The sequence below is a fragment of the Prionailurus bengalensis genome, chromosome A2 (genome assembly GCF_016509475.1).
Source record: "Prionailurus bengalensis isolate Pbe53 chromosome A2, Fcat_Pben_1.1_paternal_pri, whole genome shotgun sequence".
Lineage (NCBI taxonomy): Eukaryota > Metazoa > Chordata > Mammalia > Carnivora > Felidae > Prionailurus > Prionailurus bengalensis.
Genome location: NC_057348.1, coordinates 4,844,880 through 4,868,643, shown reverse-complemented (window position 1 = coordinate 4,868,643; position 23,764 = coordinate 4,844,880). Strand labels below are relative to the sequence as shown.

The following is a 23,764-nucleotide window of genomic DNA, read 5'->3' as shown; positions in this document are numbered from 1 at the left end:
AGGGAGTTCTCTGTACCTCTTGCACTTGGATGCCTGTTTCCTTCCCCAGATGAGGGAAGTTCTCAGCTATAATTTGTTCAAATAAACCTTCTGACCCTTTCTCTCTCTTCTTCTTCTGGAACACCTATGATACAGATTTATTTCATTTCAAGGAATCACTTAGGTCTCTAATTCTCCCCTCATGGTCTAATAATATCCTTGCCCTCCTGTTTTTAGTTTCATCATTTTCCATAATTTTATCTTCTATTTCACTTATTCTCTCTTCGACTTCTTCCATCCTTGCTGTCACTGCAGCTGGGTTATTTTGCATCTCATTTACAACATTTCTTAATTCTTCTTGATTATTTCATAGGTCTTTGATCTCTTCAGCAATAGATTCTTCGCTGTCTTCTATACTTTTTTCAAGCCCAGCTATCAGTCTTATGATGGTTTTTCTAAATTATTGTCCAGATATATTGTTTAGATCTGTTTTGAGAAGTTCTCTGGCTGTCATTTCATCCTGGAATTTCTTTTAAGGAGAATTCTTCCATTTCATCATTTTGGCTAGGTTTCTGATTTTTACATATTTTAATAGGTTGTTATGTGTCTTGCACCTGTGAGTCCTACTCTATTAAGAATAGGTCATACACTGCCCAGGTCCTGGGACTTCCAGAGTGCTTGTGGAGTGTGATCATGCACTCTGTTGCATATTTGTCTATTCTATCACACTGCTCATGGTGGTGATGGTTTGGACCTTCCACCAGGTGTGTTTTCATTTGTTCGTTGAAGGAACCCTGGAAAAAGGAAAGGTGACAGGAGCCTGATTCCCATACAAAAAGAAAAATGAAAGGGGCATAAAAAAAAGATAAGGAAGAAAATCAAATAAACTATAAAGTTTATTAACTATAAAGTTAATCCAGAGATGTGTAGAGATAAGTATCTCTGGGGACAGTGGAGAATGGGTGTGTTCTAAACCCATAATGCCCTCTCCTCACCCGTGCCTCCCAGGTGACTTGGATGAGGATATAATCCCGGAAGAAGACATCATTTCCCGAAGCCAGTTCCCTGAGAGCTGGCTATGGCGCATGGAGGATCTCAATGAACCTGCGAAAGATGGGTAAGGCTGAGACACCCCCCACCTTAACCCAGCCCCAGGCCAGCTCCTATGGCACCCCAGACTGGACCACTTCATTTGTATGTACTCTATGCACCTCTTTTCTGGAATCACTGTGCAACTCCACAACCCAGCCTAGAAAGAAAATCAAGAGTCAGGCCCCCTCCATGTGCCCAGCCTCCACCCATCCCTCCAAATTGCCCCTTGGGACCCATCCACACCAGCTTCCCCTGTACCCCTGACACCTGCCTCTTTTTAATACCCCCACTTCTCCTCCATCCAGAATCTCCACAAAAACCATAAATATATTTTTGAAAGACTCCATCACCACCTGGGAGATTCTGGCCGTGAGCTTGTCAGACAAGAAAGGTGAGTGAAGTTGGTGCCCCCATGCTCAGCAGGCAGAGACCCCAGGGACACTGGGCATTTTCTCATCCCATCCAGAGGGATCCCCTGTTTCTTGGTGTCTGACACTCTGCTCCCAGGTGACTAGAGGAGTGTCAGATCCTATTCTGTGGGAACACAGTGCTTTTTGTAAATAAATTTTCTTTTGAGAAAAGTTTTAGGTTCACAGCAAAATTGAGGGGAAGATACAAAGAGTTCCCACATACCTCCATTCCACCCACCCCTGACATACAATCTCCCCCATGTTGACATGCACAGTCTCTAGAATAATTTGCAACAAAAAACACCCTTAAGGGGTGATGTTGACATGTTGACAGGATAATGGGTAAAGTGATTAAGAAAATATAAAAGAGGAAGCAGGATGAAATGCATGATTGGAACATAGACAGTCAGATTGTGAATCTTGGGTAAAAGGTATCCCAGGGGGTGGGGGATCCACCACAGGGAGCTGGCAAGCCCTGGTCTAATGTGATGATCTCAGGCAGGCCTGAGAGCAGGATGAGGAGAGAGAGGCAATGACTTTAAGACCAGATGAGTAATATTTTCATGTGATGATTTTGAAAAAATCAATGTGAATCAAAAAAAAATCAATGATGAACAAAATATCTCCATTGTAAATAGAAGCCAGCACCACTCCGAACCATATTGGAGTTTGAGGCAAGAGGGAAAATGTGTGCCCCCTGCCCCCTGTACTTGATTTAGGCACATTTTGTGGAGGGTTTTAATATTTATTTATTTATTTATTTATTTTTGAGAGACAGAGAGAGCACGAGTGGAGGAGGGGCAGAGAGAGGGAGACACAGAATCCAAAGCAGGCTCCAGGCGCTAAGCTGTCAGCACAGAGCCCAATGCAGGGCTCGAACCCACAAACCTGTGAGGTCACGACCTGAGCCAAAGTCAGAGGCTTAAGTGACTGGGCCAATGAGGTGCCCCATGATTTAGGTACATTGTAAAGTTTAATTTTTTCCCTGAGCATTAAAGTAGTTGAAAAAAATATTGAAACATTAAAAAGGACATGTGAAGACTCAGGACGGGAGGCATGAATATCTCTTTCATGCGAAACCAACGTGTTTAATAATTTTGTTTTGTTACCATTTATAATACATTACACATTATTATCACTTCCCTTTCCTGGCTTCAAGATGTTCAAAACCTGCATCTTTGCTTGTCTTGTTTTAACTGAGGGAACTGAAACTGGCAGTTTCTCCTGACCGAGGGAGGGTGGTGCATGCATTCATGGGGCACATACTTTTCCTTTCGTCTGGAGCTCCAGTAACAGCTCAGCACACTTCTGGTTGGTGGCCCCCGCCCGCGTTTCAGATCAGAGCATCTTCCTATCTCCTCGTTGTCCCTGTTTCCATACGGAGGGCCTGCGTGAGGTTTCCTTGAAATAAGAAAGGTTCTTGCAGCTTGAAAAGAGAAAGTTGAAAGGCACAGTTTAGATCCCTGCTTCTGAAAGCCTGCTCCCTGAACCACTAGCAATCTGGCAAAGGTGCTTTCCCTGGGGGTTGTAGAAATTCAGAATCTTGGACCCCACTCCTGACCTGCTGAATCAGAACCTGCATTTAACATGACCCACGGGGCGGGGAGTGGGGGGTTGTGTGTGTCTGGAGGTTGGGGAAGGCCTGTCCTGCACCAGGGTCTCTGTACCTCATCACTGATGTTGTTCAGGGCTGGGTGGTTCTCTGTGGAAGGTTCTCTGTGCAATATCGGATGTTGAGCAGCATTCGTGGCCTCTACCTAAAGACTCCAGGAGCACCCCCACCCCCAGTTGTAACATGTCCCCAAAATATCCCCAGAAGTTGCCCAATGCCCCCTGGGAGTGATGGGGGCAGCATCTTAAAGGGCCCTATGGTTTTTCTATTCTGCTCTCTGTACCCTTGTGACATCTTCTCAATACTGTTGTCTTACCAGGTACGATTATATTTTTAAGCTTATTTATTTATTTTGAGAGAGAGAGAGAGGCAGTATGTTTGAGGGAGGGGAAGATAGAGGCAGAGAGAGAGAATCCCAAGCAGGCTGTGCATTGTCGGCTGTACAGGGCCCAATGCAGGGCTCGAACTCATGAACCATGAGATCATGACCTTGAGCTGAGAACAAGAGTCAGATGTGTAACTGACTGAACCACTCAGGTGCCCTGGTTGATATTTTTTTAATTAATGGGTTTTCTTAATTTTATTTAATATTTATTTGTTTTTGAGACAGAGACAGAGTGCAAGCGGGGGTGGCGAGGGGCAGAGAGAAGGAGACACAAAACCTGAAGCAGGCTCCAGGCTCTGAGCTGTCAGCACAGAGCCCGACGTGGGGCTCAAACCCACAAACTGTGAGATCATGACCTGAGCCGAAGTCGGACGCCCAACCGACTGAGCCACCCAGGGGCCCCTAATTTATGGGTTTTCTTAAACAATTTAGGTTTACAGAAACAACTGAGAGTTACCACTCACTCCTCAATTCCCCCCAATTCCCATCTGTAACCCTTTTTTGCATTAGGCGGTACCTTTGCCAAAATCTCTGGGACAACACTGATACATTATCATCAACTGCAGTCAAAAGCTAGGGTTCCTTTTCAGTGATGTACCTTCCATGGGTTTGGACCAACATGCGGTGACATGTAGCTGTCCTTCCAGGGTCACGGAGAGTAGGCGTTTCTCTGCCTCAAACATAACACGGATGGTGTGTCAGAAGTCACTCTGTGTGTTGTTCTCCCTCCCTCCTTCCAGCTCGTTCAAGGGAAAAGCGAAGTCTGGTGCAAGGATGTCCTCATCTCCTCTGTAGGTCTTGACTGAGTTGGATTAGCAAGGAGAGAGCAGGTCTGCTTTCTGCAGGCACAACGGAGCTGGCCAGTATTTAACAAAACAAAACCGTTTTGTTTCCCTGGAGGTAGCCTCCTGTTTGTGGTGCAAAAGCTGGTTTTTCACCCACCAGAGTAAATTAAATCTGGCTTTAAGAATGTGAAAACAGGGGCTGCTGGCTGGCTCAGTTGGAAAAGCCTGTGACTCCTGATCTTGGGATTGTGAGTTCAAGCCCCACATTGGGTGTAGAGATGGCCAAAGATAAATAAACTTTTTTAAAAATGTAAAAATGAATGGTAGATAAGAAATGGTAACTACCTCCCATGACTATAACAGACCCCTGCGAGAATGAGAAATAATGACCGTAGGTTAGGAAATAAGGATTTGCAAGGCTCAAGGTTCAAGCCTCTATTTTTTTCCATTGCTGAAAAATAAGGTATATATATATATATATACTAAATTTTTATGTATTTCTTTTCCTTAACTGTCTTTTTAAAATGTTTATTTTGAGAGAGTGGGAGAGAGGAAGAGCACGCGGGCAGAGAGAAAGAGAATCCCTAGCAGTCTCCACGCCATCAGCTCAGAACCTTACACCAGACTCTAACTCAGGCACCCAGAAATCATGACCCAAGAGAAAATCAAGAGTCAGATGCTTAACCGACTGAGCCGCCCAGGTGCCCCAAATTTTAATACACCTTTGGTGCAACATTATTTTTATTTATTTTTTTAGTGTAACATTTTTTTTAACGTTTATTTATGTTTGAGACAGAGAGAGACAGAGCATGAACGGGGGAAGGGCAGAGAGAGAGGGAGACACAGAATCTGAAACAGGCTCCAGGCTCCAAGGCTCCAAGCCATCAGCCCAGAGCCTGACGCGGGGCTCGAACTCACGGACCGCGAGATCGTGACCTGGCTGAAGTCGGACGCTTAACCGACTGAGCCACCCAGGCGCCCCAAATTTTAATACACCTTTGGTGCAACATTACTTTTATTTATTTTTTTAGTGTAACATTTCAATATGATAAAGCTTTTGCACACTTTGCTTGCATCAACCCAGTGCTTGAATATAACCTAGTAGCTGTTGGATCACAAATTAACCATCGGTTTTGCAGTCATTTTCACTGCCTGTAGATCAGCACTGTCCACCAGAAATACGGTGCATGTCATTTTAAATCTTCTGGTAGCCCCATATAAAAAGAGGAGGTGACATCCATTTTATCATACATTTTCTGTAACCAAATATCTCCACAATGTTATTCTTGCAACTTGTGGTAAATACGTTGAAAAAATATGCTGAAAAATATGTTTAAAAAAACCCACCATCATGCTAATGATAATGTTATAATAATCATCTATTGATATTTAAGAGTAACCTATTAATATCTCGAAATTGTGAAAGATGCATTTTGCTTTTGTTTGTACTAAGCCTTTGAAATCTAGTACATATTTTATGTCTGCAGAGCATCTCAAGGAGCGTGCTCATCTTTTTTTTTTTAAGATTTTAATTTTATTTGTAAGTCATCTCCACATCCCATGTGAGCTTGAACTCATGGCCCCAGATCAAGAATCACACCCACCACTGACTGAGCCAGTCAGTGGAAAGGCGCCCCTAGCCTTTCATTGGAAATACTTTGATCTGTATTGTAGGATTTGCAAAATGTACAGCTGAAAAGGTAGGTTGGCATATGCAAATTGTTCCAAACATGTGTTAAAAAGTTTTCTGAGCTAGCCACATTCCAAGTGCCCAGGGACCAGAGAGAGCTCAGGCTACCATTTTGGAGAGCCCAGGTATGGACCCTTCGGGTGTGCTCGAGCCCTTCCCCCTGCACACCTACCTATGAGTAAAACTACAAGAAGAAAATGGAAACCGTACATGACAGTGACTCCCAGCTGCCACCACGATCGGTAATGTGTCACCTGTGCAATTGTTTAGCCCCTGGGCTTGCACAAACACAGGCTGAGCTTGACACAGCTCCCGCAGTGAGGGGTAAGCACTGAGAGCCTGTCCACCTCCTTCCCTTGACACTCCACTCCTGGGCAGGGATCTGCGTGGCTGACCCCTATGAGGTCACGGTGATGCAAGACTTCTTCATCGACCTGCGGCTACCCTACTCTGTCGTGCGCAATGAGCAAGTGGAGATCCGAGCCGTGCTCTACAATTACCAGGATGTTGGGGAGCTCAAGGTGGGTTCCCGGGGGGGTGGGGGCAGAGGTATGGTGGAGAGCTTGGATGGTTGGGGGAGGTGGCCGTGGCACCTGCCCCCCTGACTGATACTCTCTCCCTGGCAGGTGCGGGTGACCCTGCTCTACAACCCAGCCTTCTGCAGCCAGGCCACCGCAAGGAAACCCTATCAGCAGATTCTGGAAATCCCAGCCAAGTCCTCAATAGCCGTGCCCTTTCTCCTCGTGCCTCTGAAGGTCGGTCTACATGAGGTGGAGGTCAAGGCTGCGGTCTACAATCGTTTCCTCATGGATGGTGTCAAGAAACCCTTGAAGGTCGTGGTGAGTCCTTGGGGCACCTGCAGTCCCTTGTCCTTTGGGAGAGGCTCCTGTCTCCCCATGCTGTCAACCCAGGTTGGAGACACTGACTCTGAGACACCAAGAGTGTCCAGTGTCCAGCTTAGGATGCTTGGGAGTCCTACAAGTTCGGAAGCAAGGCCAGGATTAGGGTAAGTGCGAAACACTTACATTTTCACTCTTTCCTAGTGATGAACATTCTCAAATATAATAGGAGATCAAGTCTTCAATAAAAATAAAAGCCTCATATCATCTTTCCTTAATATTTTCAAGCAAAATGTGAGATCATAAGAGCAACAGTGTTTTAATGCAATATTGTAAGGAAACCAAATTAATGCCAAAAAATCCATGATACACAAAAGATCAAAATTTTAAATAGAGACAGTGCCAAGTCAAACCACAATAGGAGCCTGAAGCTAAAGGACAAATGAAGGCCCCCATCTACGTGTCTTTTTTAATGGTTGAAATTGTTTAGTGGTTAATTTTCCCCCCATAATGTTAAAGTCATTGAAATAACAATGAAACATTAAAAAGCAAGTGATTTAGTGTGGAGGTTCCTCAGAAAATTAAAAATAGACCTACCCTATGACCCAGCAATAGCACTGCTAGGAATTTACCCAAGGGATACAGGAGTGCTGATGCATAGGGGCCCTTGTACCCCAATGTTTATAGCAGCACTCTCAACAATAGCCAAATTATGGAAAGAGCCTAAATGTCCATCAACTGATGAATGGATAAAGAAATTGTGGTTTATATATACAATGGAGTACTACGTGGCAATAAGAAAGAATGAAATATGGCCCTTTGTAGCAACGTGGATGGAACTGGAGAGTGTGATGCTAAGTGAAAGAAGTCAGACAGAGAAAGACAGATACCATACGTTTTCACTCTTATGTGGATCCTGAGAAACTTAACAGAAACCCATGGGGGAGGGGTAGGAAAAAAAAAAAGAGGTTAGAGTGGGAGAGAGCCAAAGCATAAGAGACTCTTAAAAACTGAGAACAAACTGATGGTAGATGGGGGGTGGGAGGGAGGGGAGGGTGAATGATGGGTATTGAGGAGGGCACCTTTTGGGATGAGCACTGGCTGTTGTATGGAAACCAATTTGACAATAAATTTCATATATTGAAACAAAAAAAAAACAAAAATAAAGGATAACAGAACCTAACTCAAAAAAAAGAAAGAAAATGATTTAAAATTGACAGTGTTATTTTACAGTGAAATATCTTATTTATACCCAAACTAGATTTTATTATAATATTTCTTTCCTTAATGGAACCAAACTCTTTTTTTTTTCTTTTAGATTTTATTTTTAAGTAATCCCCACGCCCGATGTGGGACTCGAACTTACAACCCAAGGTCAAGAATCCCATGCTCTTCCATCCAGGCAGACAGGAGCCCCCAGGAGCACAATCTTAATTATCCCTTTTATCAGGGGTCCCAGTGTGGCTCAGTGTGGCAACATGGGAAGAAACCCAAGAGGGCGCTGGAGCCTGCACGGCGCTCCCCAGAGCCAGTGTGTCCACAACTCCCAATTCTGCACCCTCTGATGCCGGTAGCTTGAAATCTACCGTGGCAGGGATGTTCGCAGGATGGAAACTGCCAGTGCCACAAATCAGGATCTTTTCTTCCTGGAGAGATGGCTATCAAATGTTTACCAGCATGCCATGGAGGAGACTGGGTCTCCAAAGGAAAATGTGTGCATTAGTACCAGCTTCAAGGAGAATGTGTGATGGAAGGGCACAAACAGCAGCAGTCCAGCATGGAAGGAGAGCTTCACTTGGGACATTGATAATAAGATAGCCCCTAGTTTAACTGAGCGCTTACTAAGTGCCAGGCATTGTACTCAGCACTTTATGCACATTCTTTTATTTTAAGGACATTTGAGAGGCAGTGGGGGTAAACTGACTCCCAGTCACAGAACTAGGATGGGTGATGCCATCGTGCCCATGCCCTGCTGATCAGCTGTGTCTGTTCTTTCATTCACCTGACTTCCCCCTTCCCCATCCCATCCCAACACTGTTCAGCCTGAAGGGATCAGAGTCAACAAAACTGTGGCCGTTCACACACTGGATCCAGAAAACCGGGGCCAAAGTGAGTCAGCCACAGCAGAAGGGTTGAGACCTGGGGGGTCGGGGGTAGGGGGTGAGGCAGGGCCTTGTGGGAGAGGGTGACGCCACGGGTCCCTCCCATTCCACTGGCAGACGGAGTGCAGCGAGAGGAGGTCCATGCCATAGACCTCAGTGACCAGGTACCAGACACAGATTCAGAGACCAGGATCCTCCTGCAAGGTGAGCTGCCACTGACCCTCGCCCAGGAAGGCACAGCTCTGGAGAAGGGGACCTAATTTCTCCTAATTCTGGGCATGTATACTACCGTGCGTCCCCTGCCTCCACTACAGCTAGAACAGCAGGCCACCTCCCTGATCTGTTTTATAGAGGGTTCCAGGCAGTATTTAGTTCAGCAAATAGCCTTTGCTGATAGAGAAGCTTAAATGAGAAACAGTATAGTTCAAGAGCAGGAAATTCTGGAACTAATTGCCTGAGTTGGACGACTGGAGCCAGAAGGGAAAAGAAGTTCCTGGAAAAGCACCTTGTAACCTGTAAGCTGTAAGGTTTTGGGGAGAGACCCTTGGTTTTCTCATCTGTGATGGGGTGAATAATAGTACCTATATCAAAGGCTTGTTGAGAGGATTAAATGAGATACTGTATGATGTTTCTCTAGAACAGCGCCTGGCAACAGCATGAAGTATGATCTAAGTATTGATGACGATTGTTCTGGAATTAATTTGCCACTTGTACCAAGAGGCCCAGGGAACAGATTTCTGTGAAGCATAAGACTCCCTTCCCTACAAATGTAGACACCCTCCCCACTCCCCTACCCCCGCCTCGTACCTCCTACCATCACGTCCCCTCAGCCCACAACAGCCCCTGACCTCTTTGGCACTGGCTGCCTGGAGCCTGGGATCCCTGGGGAGAGCCCTGCCCCTTCTCACCCCACCCCATGGTGGGTGAGTTGCTTGAGCCCTGTCCTCCCGCCCGGTTGCAGGGACCCCGGTGGCTCAGTTGACTGAGGATGCCATTGATGCGGAGCGACTGAAAAACCTCATCGTGATCCCCTCGGGCTGTGGGGAGCAGAACATGAAAAGCATGACGCCCACGGTCATTGCCGTCCATTACCTGGACCAAACGGAGCAGTGGGACAAGTTGGGACCCACAAAGCGAAAGGAAGCCTTGCAGCTCATCGAAAAGGGTGGGTCTGCCTGGGAGACCTTCTCTGTTCCCGCCACCTCCAGAGCAGGGTCCTCCCTGAGACCCAGGCCCCTTTCCAGGCCACGCCCTTCCTCTAAGCTCCTCCCCTTTCAGGATCCCTTCTTTTCAAAGACCTCCCTGACCATTGCCCTCTCTGAGACCCTGGGCCCCTCTGAACCCTCTAGAACTCCCTCTCTCCCTGAGGCCCCCTTGCCCTGAACCCCCTTGAGATCCTTCGCCTCTCTACCCCTCTCCTCTGAGAACTCCTTCCCCTTTTAGAAGTCCCTTCTGCTCTCCCAGCAGACTTCCCTGCTCAGCCCTGAGCCCCCTCATTCCTCCCTGGACCCCTGTCTCGCCCCTCAGAGAATCCTTGTCCCCTGAGCCCCTCCACTCAGCCCCTGCTCCTCTGGAGACACTTCTGGCTTCCCTGCAGGGTACTCCCAGCAGCTGGCCTACAGACAGGACAATTCGGCCTATGCGGCCTACCTGGACAGGAAGCCCAGCACCTGGTGAGCGGTTCTGGCACCCCACTGAGCAGGCCTGTCTGGGGTGTTCCAGCCAGGTGTCGCCCGAACATCCTGTGCTATGGACCCTCAGCCCACAGAGATGAGCCGCCCACCTTGAGCTGCCACGTGGCCTGTGGACATCAAGCGCCCCCTGTGGCTAGGCTGACGCCTAACTTGGGTGGGGAAGCTGGGCCAGCCTGTAGGCCCCGCCCCTCTCTGCTCATTGGTTTCCTGGAATGGCAGTCTCTGGATCCCGGAGGCGATTGGCTGACGCTTTGTGCCGCCCACAGGCTGACAGCCTACGTGGTCAAGGTCTTCTCTCTGGCTTCCAACCTCATTGCCATTCAGGCCGATGTCATCTGCGGGGCGGTCAAATGGCTGATTCTTCACAGGCAGAATCCCGACGGGGTCTTCCGGGAAGATGCGCCCGTAATGTCCCAAGCAATGACTGTAAGATGCATGGGTTTCGGGCAAGCTGGGGGAGGGACGACTGGAGTCACAGGATAGAGAGGAGAAAGGCTACCCCTTCAGCTGAGAGTGTCACTTTCCCAATGCAAAGACCAGAGACCTTCAGAGGCTACTGCAACACCGAAGTCCCTCCCCCTTCACTCTGAAAATATAGAACCCCTCCCAGCTGTGGTTCTCCAAATGTGGTCCCCAGGCCAGTAGCTGCATAATCACCTTCAAACTTGTTACAAAAGTATGATCTCAATATAGACTTGAGATGCAGGAATCAGAAACTTCAGGAGTAGGGCCTAGGAATCACAGTTACTACAACCCCCCCTCCCCCTGCCATGAGGTGCTGATGCATGCATAAGGGGGAGAAACTGCCTTAGCCTGACTTTTCAGATTTCCAATCTCACACCACCCCCCTACCCCCATCACATGCCATCTGTACTGCAAGGAGCTTTGCTCTATCCAGCCACGGGGCCTTTGCACATGCTGTTCTCCCTGTCTGGCATGCCAACCCTGGTCATCCCACAGGGAAATCTTTCCTGATCTCCACAACTGAGTCACACTGCCACTTTCCAATCTCAATGTCACATCCACTTCTCCTCCTGCACAGCACTCATCAGTTTGTAATGATATGTCTACTGGTGAGCCAATTGGTTCATGTCTGTCTCCCCTACTAGATGGGGAGCGCTGTGGGGGTTGGGGCTGGTGTCTAGTTCTTGCCCACCATCTTATCCACAGCACCAGCAACAATTGCTGAATCAATGAATACTGAAAAGTGTGGCCCACCTAGGGAGATACTGCTGAGAGACTCACCCCTGCCTTGACCTGCTGACCCTACAAGAGGTTTGGTCAGCATGTGGGGACACAGTGGCCATACTATCCTTGTTTCTTGCTTCCCATTCTAGGGTGGCTACCAGGAGAATGAAGAGAAGGATGTGTCCCTCACAGCCTTTGTTCTCATTGCATTGGAAGAGGCTAAAGATATTTGCACGCAAAGGGTCAATGTAAGTGTCTGCCACTGTCTTTCTCGCCTCCCTACCCACGGCACATCCACCTTGGAGGGTGAGGTGTTGCCTTAGGGTGATTCCTGGTCCTCCCAGTGCAATAGCAGCCACCACAGCAGCCATAATGCCCATAAAACCATAATAATTCCAGCATTTTTTGAGCATTTAACTAAGATGCTCATCTAAGTGCTGCACATGCTAAGTCCTGTAATCCTTCTAAGAGTCCGAGACATAGGCTACTCTTCTTATCCCCAGGTTACAGAGGAGAAAACTAAGACAGAAAGAGATCAAAGAATGGGTCCTTTCTGCCTGCTTTACCCTGTCCAGAGAGTGTCAGCCAATTTCAACAAAAGCCCCCTCAGCCTGCTTTCCCCATCACTGCTACATGATCAGTGCAGCATACCTTGCTGCTTCCCTGAAGAAAAGGCACAACCCAGACCCAAGAACACATCAAGGCTACTCTCTTAGTTCAGGAGATCTTTTAGGAAATTTTCCAAGGGGCCCATGACCCCAAAAAGGAAATGATTACAAGTATTGGCTCATGGCTGTCTCTTTTTCCTCTGGTTTTGGTTCTGAAGCAGAGAAGCTTAGAAAGATGGACTCCCGAGAGTCTCTGCAATTACTCCCTCTGCTTTGTCCTGGGGTTTGAGAGTGGTTTGTTTGACCTTAGCTTGCCAAGGTGGAGAGCCCAGGATTTTACCTCAGGCAGCTGCCCCTCCCTTCATCGGACTCAAGCTAGAGGGGACAGGGCTGTTGACTTGAGGGCCTCAGAGGGACCCAGGCCGTTCTGGGCCCAATAATTCCTCTCTCCCTGCCACCCAGCCTGCCCAGCAGAACTTGGCTGCCTTCCTTGGGAAAATAGCCAGACCAAACCTAGAGCTTTCAGATACCCATAGGGGAAATTCTGATTGGCCCACCCGGGGTCAGGTGGTCATACCTGGGCCAATCAGCTGAGGCCAGGAAGTAGGTCTTACTGGGCAAATATGGCTGCTTCCACTGTGGCCGAGTGAATGAAAGACCGAAGTTTCTGCAAAAGTCAAGAGTAGATGGAGGACAGGCAGCTGGCAGAGAAAGGATTAGTTTCTTCTGCAAGGCACCAACATTTTCTTCTACAAAATGGCAACACTATGCCTGAGTATAGCATAGGCTGTAGACCCAGATTACTGGGATGCAGATGAAGAGTGTGCTGGGATCAGTCTGTGAAAGCCAACCGTTAAACTTCCAGCACTTTCACAAGCTAGTTGTTAAACACAATCATTCTTTTCAAGCAAATTATGTAAACTGACTTTAGACTAAACACTAAGCATTAAAAGCAAAGGTAAGAAACACTCAAAACTCATCACTTCCTGATTGTTTTATTACTTTCCCTCATTATCTATGACAAATCTATCCATCTCGAGGTTATGTACCTATAAGGTGGAAATGCTATCTACTTCTGTGCTACTGCCCCCTTCCCCCCAACTCTGCATTCACTGACTCCACATAGTTTGAAATTGGCCACAGTAATATTTACACCAAGAAAGTTGGCGAACGCTGCACATCATGTCTTCCTCCTTCGATCATCTCTCTGGGTCTCAATCTTGTCATTCGTGCAGTAGAGATGATGATGAAAATAATGGCAACCCCATAGGATCCTGAAGTTCAGCGATTGCCTGTGTGACTGCCATATAGTAAGTGTTAGCTGTGAAGCTGATGATTAGAGAAGAGGTTTCCCAGTGGGGTGCTGAAGCTGGGTCATACTAGGTCATGAGTGTCTGTCTACGACACATATTCTCCCCTTTATGTTCAGGGCCATTACGTTGATAGCTTGAAATTGCCCACAGTGGGAGCATTTACACCACAGTAATTGGCAGGCGATAAAACAGACCCCTGGCCCCCATACACACTCCGGAGAGCTGGTGCTTAAACTGTTACCAAAACACCACTGGGTATATAAACTGTCCCAGGCACATCAGAGTTACTCAGCAACGAGGCAGTTCACGGATACTAAAATGTCTGGAAAACCCAAAAAAGAAAAAAAAAAAGATTCTAAACAAATATGTCCCAAGGACAGAATCCTTCCTCATACCCAAGAATTGGCATTTGTGTGATGCTTACCACCTCTCTGTGGTTGCAATGTCCAACTTACCAGAGAACCAATCCTTTTTCTCACAGAGCCTGGAAAAGAACATCAATAAGGCAGGAGATTATATTGAATTCCACTATAGGAACCTGCGGAGACCATATTCTGTGGCCATTGCAGGCTACGCCCTGGCCCGATTAGGCAGGCTGAAGGAAGATCTCCTCGAAAAATTTCTGAGCACAGCCAAAGGTGAGTGGCAGCCTGGTGAAGAACAGAGGAATGCATGGCCATGGTTTGGGGGTGGTCATCTTGAGCTGGCATGTGTGGCTCTAAGCTATCCTACAATGGGCAGCTTCAGGTTGAGCTGGAGTGGATGGTGCTAAGCCCTGCTGGCTGAATGGGTCTGAGGTGTCAGAATCCTCACTGTAAGCTACACAAGAAGGTAGCATCATTCACTCAACAGCTATGTTTTGAGCACTTGCTATGACACAGGAACAAGGACGTGGGCTCCGACATCAGACAGACCCAAATTCAAATCCCCCTCTGCCACATTCTCACTGTGCGACTTTGTAAAAGTCACTGACCCTCCCTGGACCTCATCTGAAGAAGATACTTACATCATAGGTGGTTGACAAGATTGAAGGAGTAATGTAGGTAGAAGGTCTAGCATACAGTGAGAGCTCTATTCCGATGTGTTGTCATCATTATCTCAAGGGTAATTAGGATTAGATAAGATGATGCCATAGGGAATTTAGCACAGTGCCCAGCACACAGTGAGCACTTAATCATTGGCTCAGGTAATATACTGCATCAGGTTTGCACTCACTGATGTAACATATGTCAGTACATATACTGAGGTGGTTTAGCACAATGGAAGCTTGTTGTTGGTGGACAGCTCTCTTCCAGACAGTCATGTGGAGATCTGGGCCTCTATCTTTTCATGACTATGCCACCACGGGGTGCTTGGGATCCACTCCATCTAAGCAGAAGGGGAAACGGTCAGGTGGATCATTCAAGGGAGGTAGAACAGGCATGGAAGGGGCCCCTAACATTGCCAGTGTCCATTCCATCATCCAGAGTTCAGTCATGTGGCTGCACCTGCCTGCAAAGACATATGGGAGATGCATTGCAACTGTGTGCCCAGGAGGAGGGAGCAGTGTTTTTTTTTTTTTTAATGTTCATTTATTTTGAAAGAGAGGGCATGAGCAGGGGAAAGGCAGAGACAGTGGGAGACAGAGAGTGCAAAGCTGGCTCCGTGCTGACAGCAGACATCCTGATGTGGGCCTGGAACTCCTGAACTGTGAGATCATGATCTGAACCAAAGTTGGAAGCTCCACCGACTGAGCCACCCAGGTGTCCCTGAGGAGGGAATGCTTTTTAATGACGATCTCTGCCACAAGTGCTTTCGTGGGCACTTGGGACATCGCAGTGAATACAGCACAGCCCCTGCCAACATGGTTCACACTCCAGTTGAGGAAACAAATGAGTAAATAGATTGCTATAGAGCATCACAGTGTTAGGACAGGACAGCACATGATGTTTTAAGAGACAGAGGGAGGGCCTCACAAACTCTTCGGGTGCCATTGAAGCTGAATTGTGCAGGATGGGTTTAACCAGGAATACATAGAGGGTACAGAATGTGAAAAGGCCCAGGAAGTAAGAATGACCATGGAAAGTTTAGGGAATCTCCTGTAGATCAGTGGGGCTGCAGTTGAGAATTGAAATGGAAGAGTAAAGGTTAATGAAAGAAGAGAGTGAGGCAGGAGCCAGCAGATTGAGGGCCTTGGATGTCAGTCAGGACACCTGAACACCAAGGAGTCTATTGTGAGTCTTTTTCTGAGTTTTCTTGAGCCATCTCAGGCTGGACTGTGCAGTGAGCATGGGGAACGGGATGGGGGGGGTGCATCTCTTTGCAGAGAAGACAAGTTGGGAGGAGCCTGGCAAGCACCTCTACAACGTGGAGGCCACATCCTATGCCCTCTTGGCCCTGCTGGTGCTCAAAGACTTTGACTCTGTACGTCCCATCGCCAGCTGGCTCAATGAGCAGAGATACTACGAAGGTGGCTATGGCTCCACCCAGGCAAGTGACCCCATATCCCCCAGGCACCTGCATGCCTACCTCCTCTGGCTTCCCACTGGTCTCCCAGAGAACATGTTAACCAAGAGGGGCAGTCCTTCTGTCCCACAAGCCACAGTGGCTGTAATGGAATTGAGAGGTCAGGATTTTTTAGTTGTGAACCCAGTGGTGGAGTCCAGACTACATTCTGGATGCCCAAGCTGTGTTCTGAGCCTCCTGATATCTAGACCAGGATCTCAGTTCCACCAGCTCCCAGTGTTAGTTCATCTTACTGTGGGTTCTAGATCATGTTCTTGGACATCATCTAGGACATCATATAAGCCTCTCTGACCCAGGAGAGTGGGTTCTAGGACACGGTTTCAATAGCCTCAGTCTCCAGTTGACCCCTTTCTTCCTGGAAAGCTGCCATTCTCTGTCCATTTGAAATCTAGAGCATATGATCAGTATCCCCAAGATCCAAATTCATTCCTTTTTTTTTTTAATTTTTTTATTTTAACGTTTATTTACTTTTGAGACAGAGGGAGACAGAGCATGAGCAGGGGAGGGGCAGAGAGAGAGGGCGACACAGAATCCGAAACAGGCTCCAGGCTCTGAGCTGCCAGCACAGAGCCCAACGCGGGGCTCAAACCCATGGACCACGAGATCATGACCTGAGCTGGAGTCGGACGCTTCACCGACTGAGCGACCCAGGCGCCCCTCCAACTTCATTCCTTTTACACAAATGGGTTCTAAACACATTCTCAGTGGCTCCGAGCCTTTGTCCTAGACTCTGCCCTGGATGGGTTGTGCCGTATTTTCAATGGTGCTAGAGTTTCAGTCCTATACCTACAATTTCTGCTGGATTCTCGACCTGTTCTCAGTGTGTCCAAGCTCTTGTCTAAGCCACTGTCCCTTGGAGAATCAAGAACAAGTCCTCAGTGTCTAACAACCCCTAATCTTATCCTCACCTTCTCTGGGCAGGGGTCCTAAGCTATAGTCCCAGTACATCCTTCCCTCTGATCTGAGTCTCTTCCCTCCCCAGTGGATTCTAACCACTTTCTCAGTCTCCTGGCTCACCTTCATTCTTTCTCATGGGCTCTAGGCCACCTTCATGGTGTTCCAAGCCTTGGCCCAATTCCAGAAGGATGTCCCTGACCACAAGGACCTGAACCTGGAAGTATCCATTGAACTGCCCAGCCGCAGCTCTGCGATCAGGCACACCATCCTCTGGGAATCTGCTAGCCTCCAGCGGTCAGCAGAGGTACAACTGCCTAGCCAAACGCTTGCCGTCCCCCTCCACAACAACCAGTGTTTGCCACAGGCAAGAAATAGGGCATATGACTGTAGCAACCAGGGGAAGGCTTGGATCCCAAATCCTCTCTCTTCTCTCTCTGCTCCCTGCAGACCAAGAAAAATGAGGATTTTGTAGTAACAGCTAAAGGGAAAGGACAAGGCACCTTGTCGGTAAGGAACAGGAACACACACCAGCTTGGCCCGCCTTCTCTCAGCCCCTCTGGCCCCGAGGGACGCTCTTCTCAACTCAAGTGGGCTGACACTGCATTGCCCTGTGATCTCACCAGGTGGTGACAATGTACCATGCCAAGCTCAAAAGCAACCACACCTGCAAGAAGTTTGACCTCAGGGTTGATATACGACGAGCTCCTGAAGATGGTAAAAGAGTTAAGACCCTACCTGTTACCCTTCCCCCGCCCTCATTCTAATGTCTGCCTCCTTCCTGAGTTGGGACCCAGGGACACCTCCCTCCCATTTTTCTGTGTTTCTAGTCAGGAGGCCTCAGGAATCCCTGGACACCATGATCCTTGACATCTGTACCAGGTAAGTGATGGGTCACTGGGGGTCATCTTGGCCATTCCTCTGTCTATAGCAAGACTTCTCCTTTCCATGACCTAATCCTTTCTAAGAGCATATTGTGCATCTGGTATTGTCTGAAGTACCTGCCAGGAGGTGGGTACCCCAGGCAGTCCTCACTTTGCATTGGCAGTCCAACACGAGCGATGGCCCCATAACCTGAAATTATTCAAGCAGTGTCAACAAATCAGTGGGGGAAGTTGCCATTGTTGCATGACCTTTAAAGCGTTTTATCACAGCTTCAGAACTCTCAAACTGCCAGTTAGGAAGGTACAGAGAAATGGAAATTACAGTAACATGAGAATTTGTTTAGCATGCTGTAAACTACAACATTAGAACACGGAGATAACAAGCAATTCTTGTTCTCCTTTGTAAAACACTTACCAAAAGTGCTGTGGGTCTTCCTTCTGTGGTGTCACTTGGGGTAGGGATTGAGCAGGCATCTTTCCTATGACATAGTGAGCTGTCACGCTCCCTGCTAAGTTAGGTCAGCTTCCAACATCCTATCTTTTGAGCGGCCGATGTCACAAGACAGCCGGTCGGTCCCTCCAATGGCAGCAAGGGTGACATTCGCACAGTCTGCTGTTCCTTCTCTAACTCCGTTTCTGTGCTTTCAAATTTTCCCTCCAGTGTCTTCATTTCTCTGCTGCCTTTCATCTTGGCTGGCAGATCCCTCTGCCAGTTGACCAGTTTTGTGAAACGTCATGCGGTTTATCCCTGGGAGATAAGGAAGTACCACAACCACAGGCCTTGCTGTCTGGGCATGAACTGCTCAGTGACCCATCACAGACAGACTTTGAAAGGAATGACGTGATTGGTCACTGACCGTGATGCGTGTCTGTGATTTCCACAATGATTGGTGGACTCGAGATCCAGAGACAAGATTTGTACTCGTACTTTATGCAATTACGACTAATGTACCCTGGTGCTGGGGGCCTGGCGTTATTGGGCTAGACCATGGTAACATTTTCTCGTCTGCATTTTCTGGACGAATTGAGGCATGGAGAGGTCAAGTGACTCATCAAATGTCATATGGAGCTGGGATTTGAACCCGTGCAAAGGGGCTCCAGAGCCTGAGCTTTTAGTCACCTTGACCATGACACTGCCTTTCCTTTATTCCATTTGGGGAGTGTTTCCCACAATCTAATATCCTTCTGTGCTGCTGTGTGGGAACCAGTAACCCCAGTCTCTGACCAGACCCCCTTGTGCAGACACTGTGCCCCAGGGCTGACCCTACCCTGGGACCCAAGTGCCCTCTCCCTGCCCTATTCAGGTACCTGGGAGACCAGGATGCTACCATGTCGATCCTGGATATATCCATGATGACTGGCTTTTCTCCTGACACTGGTGACCTTGACCTGGTATGAAGGGCTTGGGCTTGGGGGCTGGGTCAGAGGGCAGAGGCCTCAGGAGGATATTCATAAGTCTTACCCTTCCCCAGTTGAGCAACGGCATTGACAGATACATCTCTATGTACGAGCTGAACAAGGCCTTCTCAAATAAGAACACCGTCACCATCTACCTGGACAAGGTAAGGCTTCCAATGGGGATCTGACGTCTACCAGGCAGGCCTCCTTCTGGGCCACACCAGGCTCAGTATAGGAAGTGAGGGGTCTGTGCTGCTGGGTGATGGAGGGAAGGGGCATAAAAAGAAGGTGGACAACCCAGGTCATCTCATCTTTTCTAAGCAGCTTACCTTCTGACCAGTCTCATTTCAACCTCATTTTATACTTGCTTCCTCCAACTTCTCATCGTAGTCCTAAACAACTTTTGAAAGGAGCCACTTGGGTTTAAAAAATAAAGTGCTCAGTGCTAAAAAGCATTCCCCTTGCTCCGCACCCCCTGGGTTTTCTCTCTCCGTGTTTGCTCTCCATCGGACTTTCTGCCACTGCCTTCCTCTCTAACATTGACTTGAGCTTCCTCCTCTCCCCTACTTACATCTTCCCGTTTCCCTATCTTCACATGCCCCCTGCTAACTTCCAAAATTCCCAAAGTCCCCTCACCCCATACTTGTCAGCATAAGTAACACTAGCTGCTGTAATAAGCCTCTCAAGAATATGAGGGTCCCACACAAGAGTCTTGTGCCTCTCACTCAGGTAAAGTCCAGTTGTGAGGCTAAGGGAAGGGTTTTCTGCTCCACACATTAAGTCAGGGATCTGCTCACATTCCTTCTTGGGGCTCTGCAATCCCTAGGATCTTACAGTTCTCTGCTGGACCCCTCCTCCCTGGAAGAAAAGAGGATTGTGCATGAGCTAGTGGTTGACGTTTTCTTGTACTGGAGTTTTTGTGCACTTAAATTTTTATAGGATTCCAACCTTACAGGGAAATTGCAGAGCAGTAAAACACAGTTCCATATACTCTCTACCCAACTTCATTAAGTGCTAGCCTGTTCCTCCAAGTACACCTGTCTATGCATATCTATTTCTGTTTCTCTCTCTCTCCCTTTCTTTGTCTTTATTTTTTCAGCTTGAATGGGGCATCATTGACATATAAAATTGTGTAAGTTTAAGGTGCATAACATAATGATTTGATGTATGTGTATATTGGGAAATGATCACCACCATAAGTTTACTTAACACATTTATTACTTCACATAGCTTTAATGCATGCGTGCGCGTGTGCGTGTGTGTGTGTGTGTGTGTGTGATGAGAACTTTTAAGATCTACCCTCTCAATAAGTTTTTCTTTTCAGTTTTCTAATGTTTATTTATTTTGAGAGAGACAGAGAACACAAGCAGGGGAGGGGCAGAGAGAAGTAAAGACAGAATCCCAAGAAGGCTCTGTGCTGTCAGAGCAGAGCCCAATGTGGGGCTCAAAGTCAAACCCATGAGATCATGACCTGACCTGAGATAAAGAGTCATTTATTTAACCGACTATGCCCTCCTGGTGCCATCCCATAACAACTTTTAAATATAGCATTCAGTACCATTAACCGTTGATGTTTTCATGGGCAGAGACAGCAGCCTGGTGGCCAGAACTCAATCACATGGCCACACTGAACTAGGAAAGGAAGCTGGCAGGGATAATGTAGCTTCAAGCCTTGGCGAAGTGGAAATGGCTGTGTTGAAGTGCTCATCAGTCTTTTGGTGGAGACTCCTGCTCCCTCACTTTCTCCACCACTGTCTCAACCCCCAGGACCCTATGCTGGGCTCCGTTCCGTGTGGCCCCACTGACCAGCCTCCTCCTCCCCACCCAGATCTCACACGACCTGTCGCCCCACTGACCACCCTCCTCCTCCCCACCCAGATCTCACACGACCTGTCGCCCCACTAACCAGCCTCCTCCTTCCCCCCAGATCTCACATGACCTGTCGCCCCACTGACCACCCTCCTCCTCCCCACCCAGATCTCACACGACCTGTCGCCCCACTAACCAGCCTTCTCCTTCCCCCCAGATCTCACATGACCAGGAGGACTGTCTGACCTTCAAAGTGCACCAGTACTTCAACGTGGGGCTTATCCAGCCCGGGTCGGTCAAGGTGTACTCCTATTACAACCTGGGTGAGCAGCCCACCTAGGGTCTGGGGTGCCTGGGGGTCCAAGGGATCCATGCAAGGCGGGCGCCGGAGGGTCCCAGGGTTGAGGACCTGGCCTCTCCAGGTCTGAGGGACTGGAGTTGGCCTCTCCAGGTCTGAGGGACTGGAGTTGGGAATCCCAGCCCCTGGGTCTCTGGGCTGGAGGCCCTAGCCCTCTGACACCTCCCTGCCACTCTGCCCACAGATGAGAATTGCATCCGGTTCTACCACCCAGACAAAGAAGACGGGTTGTTGAGCAAGCTCTGTCACAAAGACATGTGCCGCTGTGCCGAGGGTGGGTGCAGAGAAGCCCGGAAGGGTGGACACACACCCCCGGATCCTCCTTCCATGGGGGTGGCCCAAGGGGGCTCTGAAAGCCCACACCCAGTGGACACCCACACGGACCCAGGGGTGGGGGGCCCTGGACAACATGTGTGATGTAACCATGTCCCCCACTCATCCACCACACAGAGAACTGCTTCATGCACCCGACGGATGAAAAGATCACCCTGGACGACCGTCTGGACAAGGCCTGTGAACCAGGAGTAGACTATGGTGAGTGGGCACGTGCACGTGGGTGCCTGGGTGAGCGACACTGTGTGGCCATGGCTGTGCGTGTGACCGGCTGTGAGTGCCCCTGGCTGCATATGGCTATACGTCAGCCTGTGGTTGCAGCCGATGTGTGTGTGTGTGTAAATGTGTTATGAGGGGCCATGAGTGCACGGGGAGCCATGCTAATGTGTCGGCCGGGTGTGCAGCCAGTGTGAGAGCGGATATGGTCGTCTGCCCGTTTTGTGTGTGACATTGTAGTCGTGCCAAGCCATGGAGATGAGAGACAGTGCTTGTGGGGGATAGTGGATGGGTGTTATGCATAGGACTCCACTGTGGTGAGTGTAATTGTGCACATGGCCGTGTGTGGCTGTGTGACGTGGTGGTTGTGGGAAGACATGTGGCAGGTGTGTTACTAGGGGGCAGGGACTGTTGCACGTGTGGCTGTGACCCTGCACGTGTCTGCTTGGGGACGCCATATGCCCAGGTGCGCCTGCAGCTGAGGGTCCCCGCAGCCCCCCTTGCCCGTGACCCCACCGTCCTTCCCCTCCTCCCCCATCAGTGTACAAGACCAGGCTTCTCAAGAAGGAGCTGTCGTCAGACTTTGATGATTACGTAATGGTCGTCGAGCAGATCATCAAATCAGGTCAGCCCTGCAGTCTGTGTTCTGTCTTTCCACTTCCTTCTTGCTGGTTCCCTGCCCTCCCCCACTCAGCGTCCCTGTCCGTCCCTTCCAGGCTCTGATGAGGTGCAGGTTGGACAGGAGCGCAGGTTCATCAGCCACATCAAGTGCAGAGAAGCCCTGAAGCTGCAGGAGGGGAAACACTACCTCATGTGGGGCATGTCCGCCGACCTGTGGGGAGAGAAACCCAAGTGAGTGTCAGCCCTGTGCATGCCCCACCCCCCACAGTGGGTCGCCCCTTCCCATGCTTTCCCTGCCCTGATCCTGACCTGTTGCCATCCCCCAGCATCAAGTATGTCATCGGGAAGGACACCTGGCTGGAACAGTGGCCAGAGGCTGATGAATGCCAGGATGAGGAGAATGAGAAGCTGTGTCAAGACCTGGCCAACTTCACTGAGAACATGGTTGTCTTTGGCTGTCCCAACTGACCCCTGCCCACAGTCCCCACAATAAAGCTTCACTGAGAGTTCATGTGTCTCCCAAAGTCAGAAGGTCTCGGAGAGGGAGGAAGAGGCAGCTGTGATCCCCTGCTTCCTCCCCTGCAACTCCTTCCTCCCTGTGGATCACCTGCACGTTTGCTTCCTCCCCCGGGGAGCCCGTGCCCACATGCACCTGCACTGCACCTGCACGTAGTCTGAAGTGAGCCTGCGTTTGCGCCAAGTGCTCACCTACTTGCTTTCTTTCCACCTGCGTAGTGACCTGTGTGTCCTCTGCCTCCTCCTCTGGGTCCTCACCAGTATCTTCCCCTACATCCTTCTCTCATCCACTGTGTGGGTACCAGTATCCTCACCTGCTTTACCCCAGCCCTCACGAGCATCATTATGCACGAGGGTTCCACAGTCCTCTGCCTCCTCACCTTCCTCCCACCTGGATCCTCCCCTCCTCACCTTCCTCCCCTCCTGAATCCTCTCCCTCCTCATCTTCCTCCCACCTGGATCCTCTGCTTCCTTACCTTCCTCCCCTCCTGGATCCTCACCCTCCTCACCTTCCTCCTACCTGGATCCTCCCC

The 23,764-nt window shown here is 48.9% G+C and overlaps 1 protein-coding gene across 1 annotated transcript in view; it reads left to right on the top strand.

Annotated features, from left to right (window-relative positions):
• Nucleotides 1-23,224, top strand: part of LOC122486798 (complement C3-like) — a 39,200-nt gene extending 15,976 nt beyond the window's left edge. Inside the window, exons 18-41 of the mRNA XM_043586373.1 lie at nucleotides 988-1,096; nucleotides 1,377-1,462; nucleotides 6,332-6,474; nucleotides 6,580-6,792; nucleotides 8,835-8,901; nucleotides 9,012-9,098; nucleotides 9,856-10,059; nucleotides 10,492-10,567; nucleotides 10,855-11,014; nucleotides 11,926-12,024; nucleotides 14,179-14,335; nucleotides 16,003-16,166; nucleotides 17,245-17,403; nucleotides 17,547-17,606; nucleotides 17,723-17,813; nucleotides 17,927-17,978; nucleotides 19,285-19,372; nucleotides 19,453-19,542; nucleotides 21,405-21,510; nucleotides 21,730-21,819; nucleotides 21,996-22,079; nucleotides 22,636-22,719; nucleotides 22,811-22,946; nucleotides 23,042-23,224. Coding sequence (XP_043442308.1) covers nucleotides 988-1,096; nucleotides 1,377-1,462; nucleotides 6,332-6,474; nucleotides 6,580-6,792; nucleotides 8,835-8,901; nucleotides 9,012-9,098; nucleotides 9,856-10,059; nucleotides 10,492-10,567; nucleotides 10,855-11,014; nucleotides 11,926-12,024; nucleotides 14,179-14,335; nucleotides 16,003-16,166; nucleotides 17,245-17,403; nucleotides 17,547-17,606; nucleotides 17,723-17,813; nucleotides 17,927-17,978; nucleotides 19,285-19,372; nucleotides 19,453-19,542; nucleotides 21,405-21,510; nucleotides 21,730-21,819; nucleotides 21,996-22,079; nucleotides 22,636-22,719; nucleotides 22,811-22,946; nucleotides 23,042-23,183 — 2,747 coding nt within the window. The 3' untranslated portion in view covers nucleotides 23,184-23,224. The remainder of the gene's footprint in view (nucleotides 1-987; nucleotides 1,097-1,376; nucleotides 1,463-6,331; nucleotides 6,475-6,579; nucleotides 6,793-8,834; nucleotides 8,902-9,011; nucleotides 9,099-9,855; nucleotides 10,060-10,491; nucleotides 10,568-10,854; nucleotides 11,015-11,925; nucleotides 12,025-14,178; nucleotides 14,336-16,002; nucleotides 16,167-17,244; nucleotides 17,404-17,546; nucleotides 17,607-17,722; nucleotides 17,814-17,926; nucleotides 17,979-19,284; nucleotides 19,373-19,452; nucleotides 19,543-21,404; nucleotides 21,511-21,729; nucleotides 21,820-21,995; nucleotides 22,080-22,635; nucleotides 22,720-22,810; nucleotides 22,947-23,041) is intronic.
• The last annotated feature ends 540 nt before the right edge of the window (nucleotides 23,225-23,764 follow it).